Here is a 19,612-nt window from a genome sequence, read left to right as displayed (position 1 = left end):
TGTAAGTGGCTGTGGTGGTTAGGGTTAAGGGTAGGGTTAGGGGTAGAGTTAGGGTAAGGGGTAGGGTTAGGTTTAGGGAGCTCTACAGATGTTCCGAATTCCAAAATTCCGAATTACCGAAGTCCCAAAGTGCCGAACCGAAGTGCCGAATTTATTTACATACCCGAATTTCCAAATCGAACCAAATTATTTGCCCATGCACATGCCTAATAGGGTGCTGGCAAACACGATATTCAACCACAGGTGGTTATCGTGTCCATTTCAGGTTTCATGGTCTCCTGAATCCCTTTCCCCGTTGAGAATGTTGTTGTGCGGGTTGATAAATCCCTGGAGGGGGTGTTGCTGGTAGATATTTTTGACAGGAAAGGGGGTGGTGCTGGGAGAAGGTCGCATGGCGCAAGATCGTTGTGGCCAGAGATAGGGCTATTTTGAGAAATGTTAAGTAAAGACTTATCAATAACAATGTATGCAACTAAAAAGTAATTTACAACTAGAACAATGTATCTTATTTACACAGACTGAGTATTATTGCTATTGAGGTATGTTATACACTCAGACACACTAACAATATGGCGCTCCTAGAAAAGGTACATTAGGATAAAAAAAAAAATACAAAATTAGGATTTGTACCCAAAATAAGAACTGTTCCTCTGAAATATGGACACTTGAGTCTGTCACCACTTGGCCAGTTTCACCAGAATACCAGTGAGTGCAGGCTAAATGGCTGTGATTGGCACGATAAGATGGTCTTCCTCAGAAAAGATTTGCATGTGGGTTTTTAATTCCATTCTGAAATACGGAGTCAGTGAATTGAAATTTGCAGTGGAAGAAATTCAGTGGATGGTGGTCGGGGATAGGTTGCAGTGTCATGGTTTGGGAGATCATAATGTGCACTTTTGTGGCTTCTTTTTTTTTTTTTCCCTCTCATTTTAAAGGCACACTATAGGCAGGCACCAGAACCACTACAGCTTAATAGAAATCGGCACTTTTATAATTGGGGCAGACATACCTCCCTAGCTGACACTCAATGAGAATCCTTTGAATGGTGTATTCTCTGGCATAGAGTCTGTGTTGCGGAAAGAGGGTTTGCAAAGGCTGCAGATAGCATGTCTGCAGCTTTTGAAAGCTGTTTTTTCATACAGTGCCAAAGAAAACATGTAGGAATAATGTATAAACGTTTTCTTTGGGGCTATATCTATTAAATTGTTAAAAAAATAAAAAATAAAAATCATTAGAGGGAATTTTAAGTAGCACGCCCATGCAAGCATTTCTAAATGAAGTCATGATCTGGCAACTCTTTATAGACATGATATAATATGTAATACTGAACTGACAAATAATCAGATCACACAATACAGTGACATCGTAATACAAGCTGAAAAAAGGTTCAAATCCATAAAGTTTAGCCATTCACAGATCTACTTATCCTTTTTTTTCTCCTTAACTTTTCTTTTGATCAATGTTGTTAACAAACACGTTTTCATTAAAGTGATGATTGTATCCTGATTTAAATTCAAGCTTTACATAGTGAAGTCATTCAGTGTTCAAGCTTTAGGATGAGCTCATCTGGTCTATTTTTGGATTTCTATAGTGAGCTGTTGAATTAGGGAAGAGTCTGCCCTCTTGTGGCAAGCTTGCATGCATGCAATTATCCCAGAAAGCCTTGCAGCTTTCTATCTACATGTAATTGTCACATTACTTCCTGGTTCACTAGTTGGTTTGTTTTGTATCTAGGCAGTATATACAATGACGTAAAGAGTAACATTTTGCCAAATCACTAACAAATACAGAGTTCAATGTGTCATCTGTAGGTGGGAGAGGATTCACTCATATCAGGAAGAGAGCAGACGTAGAAAGTATTCTGTCTACTTACATCTCCAAGGTAAGTATGAAACCTACTGTTTCTATAGTAAATGTATGAAGTGTTTATCATCTGTCTATCTCTACCCTCCTCTTATATAACATAGGACACATACATTGTGAGGTAGATTTACAAGGGGGAGGATAAACAATAAATATTCAACCCCCTAAACACCAAGGCTGACATCATAGCACAGGGGTCCTCAAAGTCCAGCCCACCAGCTGTTGATGAACTACAACTCCAATAATTCCCTGGCTATCCATGTAATTCAAAGAATCATGGGAGTTGTAGTTCGAGGACCCCTGTCATAGCATGTTACCAGTATGAAACTCTGCCTAATTTGCATCAGCAGCTCTATAAGTCCTGCTAAAGGGGAAACCAAATTATATATGATCATTAGGCAGTCTATTAGTAGGACAGAATGACGAGCTATTTCCTGGTAGAATATGTCTGATGACATATATTTTCATCTTCTGTTGGGTTTCCACATGCCCATCTCCCCCAACCACTGTGAGGTATTTATGACTAATATTTGATGCTGCAGCTATGTGAATGACAAGTCCCATATAGGATACAGATCTAAAAGGATAAAAGAAAAGGCTACAATCCTTTTTTTTTTCTTTCAATAACCTCCTATACATGTTAGCTATTAATGTAAACCAGCATTTTTTAGTTATATTATATATGACTTAGTTCATAGTGAGCCACGCTGCCCAGATGTTGATGCTGTTTTCGGTTTCTGGAGTGGAGCTGAATAAAAATGTAACTCCCACTAATCTTGGCCAGCCCAAGACAAATATGGTCCCATTGCTGCCATACTACTTAAACACTATTCTAACCTTATCTCTAATGACAAAAAGTAATCTAAAGAGCAGATGAAGCTGAAGTGAGCATTTCGTAAAATAATATAATTTATAAAGCACATTAACTACTCAACCTTTAGTCCTGTGATTAATACACTCTTAAATCTCTCTCTCTGTCTATATGTGTATGTATGTTTATTTGGTACTATGGGACTGAGGTTATTGACCTCCGTTTGATTACTTAATGCTTGTGAAATTTTGAGGAGTGGCTGTATTTGTTTGTTGATTCACCCAATGCAAAATTATGTCATTATCTTTTCATAGCAAACAGGGCCGGACTGGGAAAAAAATTAGGCCCGGGCATTTTTCAATCAGAGCGGCCCCCTAAGAAGGGGGCAGGGCCAGAGAGGGTGTGTTTTGTCATCACTAATGCCAATCACGCCCCCTCTCAAAGTGAGCATGTTGGTTCAATACACAGAGCCCCGCTGAAGAGCTCTGGCATTAGAAAAGGGCCCTGTATTTGTTCTGCGCAAATTTAATAGCATGCTTGCGCTGTGTTTGCTTTTAAATTGTCTCTGGTGTCTCCACAGGTGAGATACCAGAGGACAAAAGGGCCAGGAAAGTGTATGGTGCATGTGGGATTGCGTGTGTGTAGAGTGTGGTGTGGTATTGTGTAAATAGGTCAATTTAATTTGTGTTGTAATATGTGTGGCTAGGGGCTGTAGAGAGTTTGTGTATAGTGGGCATAGTGTTATAGGGGATGTAGCGAGTGTGTGCATACGGGCTGTAGTGTGTGTGTATAGGTGACGTAGTGTGTGTAGGGGTTGTAGAGAGGGTGTGTTTAGAGAATGTTGTATGTGTTTGCTGACAAGGAATGTAGTGTGTGTGTAGGAGATCTAGTGTGTAAAGGACCAAGAGTGTGTGTGTGTGTGTGTATATATATATATATATATAGAGGATTAAGAGTGCATATAGGGTAAGGGATCTAGCGTGTATCTGGAGCGTAATGTGTGTAGTGGTGCAGTGTGCGTGTGCGTCTCTGCGGGTGCTGTGTGCGATGTGGCTGGGGGTGCTGTGTGCGATGTGGCTGGGGGTGCTGTGTGCGATGTGGCTGGGGGTGCTGTGTGCGATGTGGCTGGGGGTGCTGTGTGCGATGTGGCTGGGGGTGCTGTGTGCGATGTGGCTGGGGGTGCTGTGTGCGATGTGGCTGGGGGTGCTGTGTGCGGGGTGATGGGGGTGATGTGGCTGGGGGTGATGGGGGTGGTGTGGCTGGGGGTGATGGGGTGATGTGGCTGGGGGTGATGTGGCTGTGGCTGGGGGTGATGTGGCTGTGGCTGGGGTGATGTGGGTGATGTGTCTGGGGGTGATGGGGGTGATGTGTCTGGGGGTGATGGGGGTGATGTGTCTGGGGGTGATGGGGGTGATGTGTCTGGGGGTGATGGGGGTGATGTGTCTGGGGGTGATGGGGGTGATGTGTCTGTGGCTGGGGGTGATGTGTCTGTGGCTGGGGGTGATGGGTGATGTGTGTGTGAGGGGGCTGTTAGTGTGATTTTTTTTATTTAAATGTAAGTATTTTTTATTAGATAAAAAAAAAAAATCACACTAACAGCACCCCCAGACACACACAGCACCCCCAGACACATGTGGTGCTGTGTGTGTGTGTCTGGGGGTGCTGTGTGTGTGTGTGTCTGGGGGTGCTGTGTGTGTGTGTGTCTGGGGGTGCTGTGTGTGTGTGTCTGGGGGTGCTGTGTGTGTCTGGGGGTGCTGTGTGTGTGTGTGTCTGGGGGTGCGTGTCTGGGGGTGCTGTGTGTGTGTGTGTCTGGGGGTGCTGTGTGTGTGTGTCTGGGGGTGCTGTGTGTGGCTGGGGGTGATGTGTGTGTGAGGGTGCTGTTAGTGTGATTTTTTTTTATCTAATAAATACTTATAAAAAAACACTTTTTTTATTTAAATGTAAGTATTTTTTTTTTATTAATAATTAAAAAAAAAAAAAAAAAAAGTTATATCCCCCCCCCTCCCTTCTTACCTTTATCCTGGGAGGGGGGGGGAGATCCGTTCTGCCTGGGTGGAGGAGGGGTGCCATGCTGCCATCCTTCCCTGGTGGTCCTTCCCTGGTGGTCTCGCGAGATCTGAGCGTTGCCGTGGTAACCGCGGCAACGCTCAGACCTCGCGAGAGGACCCGGCGGAGCTGCTGGGTAGAGCTCCGCCGGTCCTCTCCTCCCTCCCTCACACCCCACAGCCGGCGGCCGCATGTTACAGTGCCTCTGGGCCGGTGAGGGAGATCTTTGATCTCCCCACCGGCCCATGGAGACACAGCAGGGCCGGCGCTCGGATAGCGCTGGCCCTGCATGGGCCAGCCTGGGAGATCCTGAGATCTCCCCTGCCGGCCTCTGCCCCACGGCCATCGCGGCCCACCGGGCATTTGCCCGGTATCCCCGATGGCCAGTCCGGGCCTGATAGCAAACTTAAAGGAACATGATAGTCACCAAAACAACTTTAGCTTAATGAACTAGTTTTGGTGTATAGATCATGACCCTGAAATTTCACTGCTCAATTCACTGCCATTTTGAAGTTAAATCACGTTTGTTTCTGTTTATGCAACCCTAGCCACACCTTCCCTTGGCTGTGACTGACACAGTCTGCATGAAAACAAAATGGTTTCATGTTCAATCAGATGTAAAGTTTTTATCTTCTGCTCTGTACATTTAACTTTATCACAGGAGACGCCTCCAGGATCTAGCAAGCTATGAACAGAGCAGTATTACAATGTGCAATAAAGGAAGTGTAAACATTGGATGACTCTTTACAGGAAGTTTTTAGGAAGACTGTAAGTCACATTCAAGGAGGTGTGCCTAGGACTGTATAAACAACATGATTTAACTCCTATAGGGCAGAGAATTAAGCAGTGAAAGTGCAGGGGCAGGGTCTAATCACCAAAACTGCTTCATTAAGCTATAGTTGTTTTGGTGACAAAATAGTGATCTTAAAAGGTTGAGGGCAACTCATGGATATTGGTGTTTAATTGCATTGAGTACAAAAACATAAATATGGCCTTAACATCCTAGTGTGTAATGCCCTAGCAGTTAAAGTGTTAAACAATGTAGCCTCTATTGTGTACAATAGTAACTGTTTAAGTACTCAAATTATATTATGCTAATGACAAAATGTTGGAACAATAGCTTTGATAACGACAATGACGTTGTTTATATAGAAAATACTGAATGAGGAGCACACCCATACTAATAAAACTATTAATTGGGTCCAATAAAAAATTAAATAAAAAAAAACACAAAAAAAATCCAAGATACATACAAAACAGACAGACAATCACAATTATCTATACATAGTTAATAATTACAAAAAAACTAATCCAGATACAAAATTTTCTTAGTTACCCAGAAAGAGCAACCCAACAAATCATACATACCTTTAAAGGAAAAATACCAGAAGTAGTGGGAAGAGGGAGAGAATAAAAAAAAAAAAGCCCCCCATTTTGGCAAGGATGCCTTTATCAAGGGAGCTCATTGATAAAGGATACCTGCTATTTTATTACTTACCTCTTATCTCCCATTCCCCATCTACACACAGTTTTATTTGGCTGCATTCCCCATGGTTTATATCAACTAATTTTCAAGTGATCTGTCAAAGAACATAACTTTATTGGCAATATTGCACTTCTAGCAGAATAGCTAGGTTACAGCTGACCCTCATAGAGGACAAAGCACCTTCAATTAATGCTGATGAGAGTATATATATATATATATATATAAATATAATATCTTACATATAACATTGTACATAGTTAAAACATTGTAGTTCCTTGTGAATTTCCAATAAAGATGGAATCTTTATTGAAAACTATATGTTGGATTGAAATCTCAGTGAAATTCACACAATCAAAATATACAGTATTCAAAGTAAGCACTACTTTAATGTAGGTGTCATGATCTTTAGCAGGTCAGATAGACTTGTGCCAGTGTTGACTTCAGGTACTTTATTATTGGTTTTAGACATATTCTGAAACTTGAGGGAAAACAGACCTTAGGCAATATGCCACAAAACAGGATACTTGCAAATAATAACGAATGTCTGTAATTTCCAGGTAGGGTTGTAACAAAGGCAGGCTGACTTGAAGTATATGCACGGGTGGAGCAGGTTGTTATGGAGCAGGTTCACAGGGGCCAGGATATGAAGTGATTCCAGTAAATCACTAACTTCAGTGTAAAGGCCACGGGTGTGGCCTTTTGTAGCATATGTAATTAGTCCTATGCAGGTGAGGACTGAGGTAACTCGTGGCTAGGGAGGCCACTGGTGGTGGAGAGCTGGAACTTCTTTTAAAGGGACATAAATAAATGAAGATAAAACATAGCTGTCAGGATACGATCCTGACAGTAGGTGCCAGATTATATCAAGATATGGGAAACAATTTCAAAGATTCTCCACTTGTTGTACCATAAAATTTCCAATCAGCTGTAATTTACTGTTGGGTGAAAAGGCTTCTTTTTGTTTTGTATAGAAGAGATACCTACCGTATTTCTCTGTATGTATAGGAATGTCTATTTTTAAAAACCTCAATCATCCACTTGCATCTGTGAACGTGGGTACACAGATAATGTGACTCCAGAAGCTTCATTAACCAGGAGCCGAGATGGCATAGCAACTAATAAGTAATTCTCTCTCTGACACCTATCATACTGTATAAGGAACAGTTTTATTTTGTCTGTTCATGCTGTGTGCGGATAGTAGCAAATAGTACTCAATACAGACAGGAAGCAATCTTATACAGGGTTATGGACTAAAAGTGAGAATTAAAAGTGAATTCAAATTGAATTTAAAAAATGGTGTCAAAATAGCCAAACTGGAAAAAATCTCAGCTATGCTACTGTGGCCTTAAATTCACTTTGAATTTTCACTTTAGTAAATAACCCTGATAGTGTTCTAAGTAGCAATAACTATTGCACCATTCTTAACTATCAGTAGGGAATAAGCTAAAGGAAACCAAAATTGGGTTAGGTACTGTATAGACAATACATTGCTAATTTAAGAATCAAAATAGTAACACACATTCAATCCAGAATGCTATCTTTAATTGGAAATTTTAACTTAGTTTTTTTCACTTTTTCAAGTCGAATTTTACAGCTAATGGAGGGCGACGGTGGCCAAGACACTGAAAAGGAATCTTCCATGGAGAACAGTGAGGTTAATCTGGAAAATTCATACACAGAAAAGGACGTAGAAGAACCCTCTGAGAAAGAGCCTGAACGCTCTCCCTGCCAATTCTTTCTTGCAGGACGGTGCAGATTTGGAGACAGATGTAGAAACATGCACACCGGTATACCAGAAGCCACCTCTCCACCTCCTTCAACCAGAGGAAAGAGTGAATCTGAATCGAATTCCAAAAAGAAACCTCCAATGAAAACTGCTACTGATGTTATCTCAAGAATTCAGTGGGACAACATGCTGCCTAAAGAATGCTTTATAATAGGTTATCTTGATAGATTTTTAGGTACCATTGAAAAGCCTTTCTCTGCATTCTGTTGGGAAGATTTGGCCTCAGTGGGGCATGATGTCCTTGCAATTCCAAAACATCGCATTCAGTACTTCAAATATAAAAATCTGGTGGTTTGGGACAAAAATTCTCGAATAGATAATGTGTTTGGTTCAACTGGAAGTGGCATGACCATTTTAGATATCATGGAACAAAATAAAAATTTGGACCATGAAGAAAAAGATAACGTGCAGCTGGAAATGAGTGCTTTGCAAAAGGATTCTGATGGTTTAGAAGAATATGAAAATGTTGAGGAATGTCTTGATGCTGCTGAGTATGTTAATACCAAAAAATTGAGGCCCACGCATTTTATTGCTGTACGTATCAGCAGTGAAGATGTAAAAAGCTCCATAAAAGAAGTGCAAGACATACTGAAGAAATGGAATCCAGATATTTCAGAATATTGCACACCTCTACCAGCACTCCATTTGACACTGTGCCTTTTACATTTGGAAACTCCAGAAGAAATACAGAAATCAGTCTCTGTTATCCAAGAGTGGAGGCAAGAAATCCAGCGAATTCTCCCCCCAAGCCTAATTCTTCGCTTTGAAGGGCTTAAGGATTTCAATGCACGTGTCCTCTATCTAGCACCATCAGCAATACCAGAAATATCAAGCTTTGTACAGTCCTTAAATGAAAGATTTTGCAATGAAGGGTTGGAAGTTATAAAACCTCCATCTAACCGTCTGCATGTAACTGTTGCAAAGATTTCTACGAACACTTTCAGGAAAAATCCTGGCCTTCGATTTTACTATGATATTTATGGACATATCCCTATTGCTCACTTTGGAGCTCAACAAGTAGATAGCATTAGTTTCTGTGATAATAGTAGCGCAAGACGTACTGATGGGTTTTATACGACACTCCTGGAATTTTCTTTATATTGATCAGCACAATTATAAAATTTATATGATTTAGTATAAAACATGGCCAACAATTCTATTAATCTGTGTACAATCAACACCATTTTCAATAATGCATTTTCTGGTTTAAATAAAAACCTCACATCAAAGTGTGCAACTCAAATTATTAATGGGAGAAATACTGTGTAACCAATTGTCAATTCAAGAGAAACTGACCATCAATCTTTAAACATTTTTATTTTTTTAGAGAGAGAGAACATTTACACCCTCCAAATAATGTCTTTGCATGTTTCATTTGCAGTAACCAGCCTGCTCTTTGTGCCTTATTTGTCTGTAGCTTGTAATTATGCTATATGATGTAGCCTTTACAGAACTTAATTCTTTAATGCTAAGTTTTGAAAACCCAAAAAAAACAACACTGTACACTAGAATGCATCTCCACTAAGGTAACCAAAGCCTCATACATTGTAGCCAAATACTGGATCAATTTCAAGTTTTAATTTTAATTAAAAATGAAAAGCATGAGATCTGGACTGGCCATTGTGCAAACCTGGCAAATGCTCTGTAAACTGTGATAGCCATGAGCAAAGGTTGACAGCAGAGATATAAGAATCTCCCAGAGATATAAGAATCCCCGGAATGGATGACAACACACATGTGCCAGCAATGAAAGAGGGCTCCCCAGCGACTTCCCTCCCCGTCCATGCCATCCGAATGCCAGGGGGAAGGAAGGAGACAGTGAACTTACAGTCTCCACCTCCTGCTGGTGCAGACCAACTTCAGTGTTTCTAATAGTGTATCGACCTGTTAGCATCTGTTACCATGGCACTGCTCTGACACTTTCCCGAGTGCTGGCTAGAAGGAGAAGTCTGCAACCACCAGGGGTGCAGGCAAGTTGCATTTACCACTGCACCACCATGATACAGCCTTACCTCCTCCCTGGCCCAAGGTAAGGGAGAATAAATGTACTTTTACAGGGCGGGAAGAATAAATATTATTATTTTTTCTAATTAAAAATGATCCCTCAACATTCCTGCCCCTATCCTCTCACACATTACAGCCTCTATCCCACATAAACAATAACTTATATTGCCTCCACATGCTACAGTTTCCATTTTCCACACAATAGAGCCTCTAAAATAGAAAAAAAAGGTTAGTCGATCGCTATTAAATGACCTACTACTATAGGCTGAAGGCAAGTCCTAGTCTAACCTAGCCAAAATGAGCCTTGTGCCCGCTTTAAATAAACTTTCATTTAACTATCAACAATCTATTACTCCGAAGAAAATATACATCACACATTCTCAACCAACCATCATACACAACCAATTTTATTCCACTAGAAGACAGCCACCCATTACAAAAAAAAAAAATAAGACTGAAAAATGATGATAAGAAGAGTACGATTAGAGGGTTGAAGCTATTGGCCAAACACAGATTCCCTACAACTGCAGGTGTTGTTAATGGTGTGCAATAAAACTGTTATAAAACTGTTATATGCTGTTGTGCATTTGTCTTTATTTAGTTTTATTATTTCTTTCTTCATTTTAGTTTTATTCGTTTTTTTGAAGTTATTATAATATGTTATTGTAATCTTATCATCGGTTTAGTTTACTGGTAGCAGATTGATATTGAGCGTATAAAATACAGTTAAACGGAACAGAGCAAACACAAAAATAAATATACAGCTTTACATTTTACATAAAAATCACCTATTTTAGCAAACAAATATAGGGATTTAATTACACAATATGGCCATATTGCCCACCACTACGTTACAGTACCCCAATATCGATGGGTCTTACACTAATGTTAACATGGGATATTTACATGATAACTGCAATACTTACTGCTTAAACAGCTCCCAATGACTCCCAGTGTCATGTGGCCATGTTCAAGGGGCACCAATAGTGGATGGGTGGTGTTCTGAGCCCACTAGCAATCTTGTCTCGATTCCAAATCTACACAGAAAAAAATGGAATCTACACAGAACATGCATTTCTAAGTGGAGATGCTGCCATAAAGACGAAAATCAATACAAAATACTGTTAAAGGAGCAGCACACACACAAAAACAAAAATGCAGTTTTAAATATTACAAGGCTTCTTAAAACCACCTGTCTCAGCAAAAAAAAATATGGGTATTTAGTTACACCATATGAAAATATTGTGTTAAGCTCACCACTACTTCACAGTACCCCAACATCAGTAGGTCCTACATTAATTTTAACATGGAAGATTTACATTCTAACTTGCAATACTGACTGCTTAAAGGGACACTGTAGGCACCCAGACCACTTCAGCTCATGGAAGTGGTTTGGGTGCAATGTCCCATGTCCCTTAACCCTACCGTGTTAATTATTGCAGGTTCTGAGAAATTACAATAATTACTTTGCAGTGTTAACTCTTCCTCTAGTGACTGTCTACCAGGCAGCCACTAGAGGGACAGAAATTGAAACAAATTTTTGGTCCGTTATCTGATGCTGGACGCTATGCATGAGGATCTCCAGTGTCAGATTTCCCTATAGGAAAGCATTGATTAATACTTTTCTATGGGGAAATCCTAATGCACACACACTGACACAAGCAGTCAGTAACACACTGACACATGATACCAGCACTCATTGTCACACTGACACAAGTACTCACTGTCATACACTGATACAAGCACTCAGTGACACACTGGCACATGATACCAGCACTCACTGTCACACACTGACACAAGCACTCAATGACTCTAGCACTCACTGACATGCACACATTACATACTCTCATGTGACAGAAATACATCTAGAAATGATGAAGATGTGACTCAAATATTCTTGGTAAGTATTGCTAAACCAGTTGGCGTGGTGATCCAGTGTTCTTGTGCATCGAACAGACCATTTGTGGGGTCTGAATCCCTGCAAAGCAAATGCTGCCTGAATTTGGAGAGTGTTCTTAAAGGCACACAAAGGGTGTCTCATAATTTCTGGTTCTATGTGGTCCATGTCAGTCCGGTGTCCCCATTCATACACGTTCTGGGGTCGCAGGTGTGATGTGGACCAATCAAATCACACTTAACACTACATAAAGTTGTTTGTCACCATTTACTGTGCCGTATTATGGTTTCAGTTTCCAGTACCCATAGTAATGTGTTCCTTGTTATTACATGATTTATCCGGTATTGACTCTGTGTATTTCTATAACCCTTACCTGACTAGTTTATTCATCATTCTGTTATTCCATTTTCCTGACTCCAACTAGTTTTATGATTATTCTTTTTCTTTGTTATCCTAACCATGGCTTGGACTATGATCTCTATCTTTTTTACGTTAAGCCGGGCCACTCTTAGATTCGGTAATACGTCTGTTCTAACCAATCAGGGATTGTTGTCCTAGGCAGGTTTATTACCGTGACACATACTTACCGGTATATCATACTTTTGATGTGTTGAGCAACTCACAACCATTTCAATTTATACTCTCATTGAAACTTTCTTACCAGCATTCGTGTGGAGTGAGTTTGGTGAACTGGGTTATTTAAACATAGAAGTCTTGTCTCATACACATACCAGCTTGCTTTACCACTGTAAGATGATGATAGGAATTCTGAGAGCCTTAAGCAGGATATGTGTGTGAGCGAGTGATTGGCACACAGATGGAGCTCTGCGTCTGGAAGAGAAAGATCTCCCTCACCAGCCAGCCCACATGGCATAGAGTGGCCTAAAGAGCTTGCAGTCTGCACCTATAGTGGTTGCAGACTGCATGAATTGCACCAGGAAGGGTATCAGAACATTGCTGTGGGCTTCCATGATAATATTCTAATACTTTTTTAAGAGCCAGCCAGAGGTAATGGTCTGCACACAAGATGCCTCATTTATTAAAGCCCCAGGGATCAGAATTCCCCACTACCTGACACAAGCTGGAGGGAGAATAAACTTTTTTTTTTACATTAACAGATTTCAGCAATATCCCCCTATGCACACACTGCAACATCACATGACTCCCCCATACACACTACAGCTTCAAACCTCCCAAACACCATGGTGCGTATCTACACACACAAACATTACTATAGCCCTCTCACACAATACAACTCATATAACCCCCTCCACAAACTTCAACCATACTCACCCCACACACTACTCACACTAATACCCAATCCAGGGCCAGTTTAAGAACTCATTGGGCCTGGTGCTGACATAATGGGCCTAATTACAGAATCTTATTGACCAAAAGCACCAAAACAGTCATGTATCTGATGGAGATGGTGCTGGAGGGAAACTCATAGGATGCAGCTATAAGAAAACACATCTCTCTCTAATTTACGATTTCATCTTTCAAGTAAATCCATACCCCCTAAAAGCAGTGTCCAGTGATGCAGGAAGTAAATGGGCGAGGTAAAAGGGTGTGCCACTGATGCGAATCATGTAATCAGAACTGCCGAAAGGGGCGAACATGCCCAAAAAGAGGGCATGAGGCTAGCCTGGCATGAATGCATGTCAGGCTGCCTGATAATCATGCAGGCTGGCCCACTAAGGGCATACTATGCTGATAGCACCTTGAGCTCGGCATAAGTATGTCTAATGATGCGCTTGTTCTACGCTTTCTAAGGACTGTCCCCGAGCACTCACATGTCCTTTTGTCTCCTTACCTTCTTACGAGCAGGCAGAAGTTACTGGTATATAGTCTGGAACAGAGACAAGGTGTATATAGTGAGTGTAGAGGAAAGGGGACATGCCACAGTGTTAGAGAGACCAAAGTCAGCATTACCTTAACTCATTTCATTGTAAGCCAGTCCACACAAGTTTTGTTCCCATACATCCCTCTTAAATTTTCATACTTAAGCAAGAATATGTGAAGAGTAGTTAGGGTTGCCACCTTTCTTGGAAAAAAAAATACTGGCCTTACTGATTTGCATAATCAATTATGTATGCGTGGCATCACACAATGTAAATCACAAGGAGTGACAGAAGTAAAAATTCTGTAAAATCAAAAAACTACGTACAGGTTGATTCTGCTGTATAAATTAATTGCTCCCAGTGTGTCCCTGTCTCCCAGTGTCCCTGTCTTCCAGTGTCTCAGTCGCCCAGTGTCCGCTAGTCTTTGTGTCCTCTAGCCTCCATGTCCCAGTGTCTCAGTATCCTAGTGTCTAGGTGTCCTAGTGTCTGTGTCCTCTATTTATCACAGTGTCTCAGTGCCCTATATCTCCGAGTGTCCCCTAGTGTCTCAGCGTCCCCATGTCTCCCAGTGTCCTCTAGTGTCTGTGTTTCCATGTCTCCCAGTGTCCCCATGTCACTGGGACACTGGGGGACACTGGGAGACTAGGGGACACCGGGAGACTAGGTGACACTGAGACCCTGGGAGACATAGGGACACTGAGACACATGGGGACACTAGGAGACATAAGGACACTTTGAGACATGGGGACACTGTGACATTGGGAGACTAGGGGACACTGGTAGACATGGAGACACTGAGACAATCGGGACACTTGAGACACTATGGGGATACTGAGACACTGGGAGACTAGGGGACCCTGAGATACTTGGGATGCTGGGAGACATGGGAACACTGAGACACCGGGACACTGGCTGTGAGACATGGGGACACAGAGAGACATGGGAACACTGTGTCCCTAGTGTCTCAGTGTCTCCAGTGTGGCAATGTCTCTTGTGTCTCAGTGTCCCTGTGTCTCCCCGCTTTCCCATGTCTCCCAGCATCCCCTTGTGTCTCAGTGTCCCCAAGTGTCCACAAGTGTCCACTGTCCCCCTGTTTCCCTGTGTCTCCCAATGTCCCCAAGTGTTTCAGTGTCCCCAGGTGTCTCAGTGTCCCCAAGTGTCCCAGTGTCCCCAGGTCTTCCAGTGTCCCCATGTGTCCCCTAGTGTCTCCCAGTGTCCCTTTGTTTCTCAGTGTCCCTATGACTCCTTGCAGCCTTTCCCCCCATCCCATCCCATTACCTGAGCTGTAGGCTGGCTCTGCAGGCTGGGAGCTGCTGTCTGGACTCTCTGTGTTGTGTAGCTGCTCCCCCGCAGATTAATGAGTAAAGAGAGGCAGGGATATTCTGCAACTTCCTACCCCTGCCTCTCTCCTCACACAGTGACCTCTACTGGCCGGTGCCGGTATTGCAGATTAATCTCCGTTTATACTGAGAAAAACACATTTGTATTGCCGGTATTACTGCAATACCGGCACTGGCCAGGCAGCCTCAAATACTGGCTGTGCTGGCCAGGTGGAAACTGTAAGAGTAGTGTGTTAATAAAAATAAGTACCTTTTAAAAAAAAAAAAAAAAAAATCAATAGGCCTATTCCATTGGCCTGGAGCTGCAGCTCCTTTAGCCACTCTGTTAAATTGGCACTGACCCAATCCCTACATACATAAGCTACAGTCCCTATCCAGACTCAGAAGAACACATTATAGCCCACATACACCCCACACACCCTAGTCTCTATCCACATAAACACACTACAGCTTCTATCCCCTTACCATGCCCACACACTACACTGCAAACAACCCTATCCACACACCCAACTATACAAGCAAACACATGCACACAACACCACAAGTAGCCTACCCCACACACATAACACCATTAGAAGCCAACCCACATACACGTAGCCACAAAATCAGCTTCCGAACACATACAACAATACATAACATCAAACTGACATTCCCACTTTGGGGTTTGTCTTTGTCAATGAGGACACAGCATGCCTCCCTGTATAGACTACTCTTCCTTAAAATGCCCAGGCCGAATTTCTGTCCCAGTTTGTCACTAAAAGTTTGTCTCTAACAAATCTTTTCGGGTTCATACTACTGAGGGTTTTAACACTGGATAATTAACTCATTAAGGTTAATTAAGGTTGTCATCAGGACATTTCACTTGAGACTAAATTCTGCATCACTAATAAGTGTATTACAGAGTTAAGCCACTAGATGTCGCCAAAGGATTATTTTTCCATTTTCTAAATCAAATCTCATTTTATATTATACCTATACAATATATCTATATAAAAGAAAAAAAAAAGCTGGTGGACAAATGAGGGCCTAGTATATAGTGCAGGTTAAACAAGTGCTGATCTGAATTAATCAAATTCATTTTATTCTACACCTGAATGAATCTATATATATATATATAACATAGCTAAATGATTCTTAAAGGAACACTCAAATAATTGTAGCCACGATGGTGTGGTGCAATGTTTATGGTTTAGAAGTTGTCACAGGAGTTGTACCCCAACATGCAGGAAAAGTGGAAACCCACAAAAGGTGTATCCAAAAGGCGTATTACCGAGCCTTAGAGTGGCTGGACTTAACATATTAATATAGTGAGAATCAAGGTCAAGGATACAGAAATACACAAAGTCAAGACAAAGCCGAGGTCAGGATACCGGAATATATAAGTAAAATATGAAGCCAAGGTCAGGATACCAGAAATCACAAGGTCAATGCGAAGCTGGATCAGGATAGCAGAAATCACAAGGTCAATACGATGCTAAGGTCAAATACAGAAAATCACTAGGGAATCACTAGGAGCACAAAGCGAGGATCTAAACAGAAACCACGATAGGGCAATGAATGGGAGGCTAAAACAAGCCTTAAATAGACTTACCTATGTTCTGATAGGTCCATGTCATCATTGCGATGATCTCAAAATAGATTAGGATTGCAATGATGATGTGGTCACTTTAAGAACGGGCGTGACATCATTCCTATTATCTATTTATAGATGTCCTGCCATGCGGTCGCGTGGATCGGTCAGAACGCACGCCAGGGGGAGATGAGTGCACTTGAATGTGACGTGCGGTCAGACCGTGCAGCAGGAGAACAGCGACACGGCTCGAGGGAGGTGAGCATCCTTCAGCATACCGCACAACTGCGTGGAACAGTCAGACCGCGCGGCAGAAGGAAGTCTGTGTGGCTCGAGAAAGGTGAGTATCCCTTAGCAAGTTGCACTGAGAGGTAGGACCGCGTGGGAGGAGGAGGTCTGCGTGGCTTGAGGGAGGTGAGGTAAGTAATGCCACAGAAGTGCGCTGACACTCCCCAATGTAAATAGTAAAAAAAATTTGGTCTAGTGGGTGCTGGTCAACTACCCCCCCAGAGACAGAAGCTTTCTCCTTTGAGCAAAGCCTGGCCGTGCAAGGCTAGCTCATTGGCTGAGAGCAATCAATTGATGTACTCAGCCAATGAGCTAGCCCTGCATAGCAGTGATTAGCCCAGGATGGCTTGTAGCTGCATTCAGGAGCTTCCAGCTCTCAATGGAGGAAGTGATCGGGCCCAGCACCAGTTGTCAAACTGTCGGCAAGAATGTACTTTAGTGGTAATGATGCTTGGATAATTCTTTTAACTGTGTAACTATATGTCCTTAATGTTGAATTAATTATGAATCATGATTTTCCTAATCAGTTACTATTTATATTTTGGGAATATTGGTGAACATACCCATGTATGCTAAGTTTGAAAATAATAGAACATTGATTCAATTTTGGACTCCAAATATCTAGATAATAAACTGTATTACAATGTTAATATGTTAAACCGAAATTTTTTATTTATTTTTTCTTCTCTTTAAAAAAAATTAAAAAAATCTCTATATAAATACTAAACGGCACCAATTCTTCGGTGAGCTACAAAAAAAAAATGTAAAAAAGGATTAAAAAAAAATGAAACGTCATATAGTATCTCAGGCATCAACAAGAATGATGCTATATAATTACCTGATTTGGATGATATTAATAATATAATGAATTCCTCCTCCTCATCCCCTTCTGGTCTAATCCCATGTATTGGCTGTTCTGTTAACAAAAAAGAAAAAAAATGTAAATTAGTAATCTGAATAAATTCATTTCTTTAAGTGAAATATATATATCGCTAACGCTGAAAATGCAATGTAAACTGCAAATTACAAATCCATCATGGTAAACATATTCTTTATAATCCATAAAATTTAACCGTTTTGGTCTTCATCCTCGCTCTCAGAATCATCATCGTTTATATTTATTACTATTGGTGGATGCATGATTACACCTGATGGCTTCATTTTCGTCAGCTTCTTTTCATCTGAAACTTTATTACCTGTGTGATGGAAGAAAAAACAAACCAGGCAATCAGTATCTACCAATATGTGATTTATTTGTTATATGATATGTTATATGCCAGTGGTTCCCAAACCAGTCCTCATGGCCCACCAACAGTCCAGGAGTTATGTGTTTCCATGTTTTATTCCAATGGGAATCTAAACTCTTGGTAAGTCTTGAGGACTGGCTTGGGAAACACTGTTATATGCTATAATTATCAGGTGTTACAATCTCTTACCTTATTCCATTGAGCCCACGTGGTGCAGGATCCAGGGCAGGTCCCACGTCATCAATACTGGCCCAGAACGTTTTGGGGCAGTGGCCTTAAAGCAATAGACGCTCACTTATAAAATGGAGCACCTCCTGTGTTGTTCCTTGCCCTATTGTGTTTCCTTGTGTTCTCTTTAGTGCTCTCTGATTCTCCTTGTGTATTTACTGTTGTTACGGTGTACTGACCCGGCTTGGCTTTTCACGTTCCTGTTTTCTGGTTCCCTTACTCTGCTTTTTTGACCTCCTGATTTCTGGTATCATGACCTGGCTATTCTTGTGTCGTTCTCCTGATCTCTGGTATTCTTATTTTTGGCAATCCTCTGACTACTCTTTTCTATCTACGATAAATCCGACCATTCTAAGGTTCGGTAATACGCTGCTGGGTTTTCTGTGGGTTAACATACTGCGTGTTGGGTTATCACACGACCGTGATATCAGGTCTGTGATTTAGATAATTAATCAATAACCCAGCATGAAACCCTTCCAAACAATAGGCCATTTTATAACAGTATAACATGCAAACATTTAGTATAATAAATTGATGGTGGCAGTGTGCCCCAGGACTATGGGCCCTGCAAAAAGCATGTTAAGACTGCCATTTTCCTATGCTGTTCAGGAACCGAACAGGCGCACGAACCATAGACCACCCAGGAGCTTGTTAAGCTCTATCATCACCTCTTAACGATTCTAACCGCAGTGTTCTAATTGTTCGTCTGGGTGTTTGTATGAATGCAGGCAGCGGTGTTTGGTCGTCGACTTCATGGAACCCAAATCTGACACGGAAACTCTCGAACACCGCAGGACTTCTATATTCACCTGCGTTAGGATTCTACACCACCTAGAAGTGCACTGTTCGGTGGAATTGTTCGTCTGGTTGAGGCGAACAAGCTCCATGGTATGACTATTGACTAAGTTTGGTAGTCTGTTCATATTTAAACTACCGAACTTGACTGACCGTTAACACTGATTTCATGGAACTGTTTTGGGCATAGGACTATGTGTGCGGTTGGTCAAATTATGACTTCTATAGAGAACCCGAACCCCTGAACCGATCTGGGTGATTTTTGGATATGTGGGGTTTTCATGTGTTTTGTACGTTTGGGGTGTCTGAAAAATTTGTGTTTTTCTGTACCTGGAGATAATTGAGTTAGTACAGTTCCTGACTCAATTATCCCCCAGGCACAGGGGAGGATTCTGTGACTTGTATAAATT

The 19,612-nt window shown here is 41.5% G+C and overlaps 1 protein-coding gene across 2 annotated transcripts; it reads left to right on the top strand.

Moving 5' to 3' along the window:
• Window positions 1–1,700: 1,700 nt before the first annotated feature.
• On the top strand, window positions 1,701–10,069 carry LENG9 (leukocyte receptor cluster member 9). Of its 2 annotated transcripts, none has more exons than XM_063436926.1 (2): window positions 1,701–1,882; window positions 7,801–10,069. In XM_063436926.1, exon 2 carries the CDS (start codon window positions 7,804–7,806, stop codon window positions 9,094–9,096), a length of 1,293 nt encoding a protein of 430 aa, XP_063292996.1. In that variant the 5' UTR covers window positions 1,701–1,882; window positions 7,801–7,803; the 3' UTR covers window positions 9,097–10,069. The 2 variants fall into 2 exon arrangements, with proteins under 2 accessions (XP_063292996.1, XP_063292995.1); XM_063436925.1 differs by having other exon boundaries at window positions 7,788–10,069.
• The last annotated feature ends 9,543 nt before the right edge of the window (window positions 10,070–19,612 follow it).

The sequence above is a fragment of the Pelobates fuscus genome, chromosome 11 (genome assembly GCF_036172605.1).
Source record: "Pelobates fuscus isolate aPelFus1 chromosome 11, aPelFus1.pri, whole genome shotgun sequence".
NCBI lineage: Eukaryota > Metazoa > Chordata > Amphibia > Anura > Pelobatidae > Pelobates > Pelobates fuscus.
Note: the sequence above shows the minus strand (reverse complement) of the source record. Positions and strands in the feature narration are given on the sequence as shown.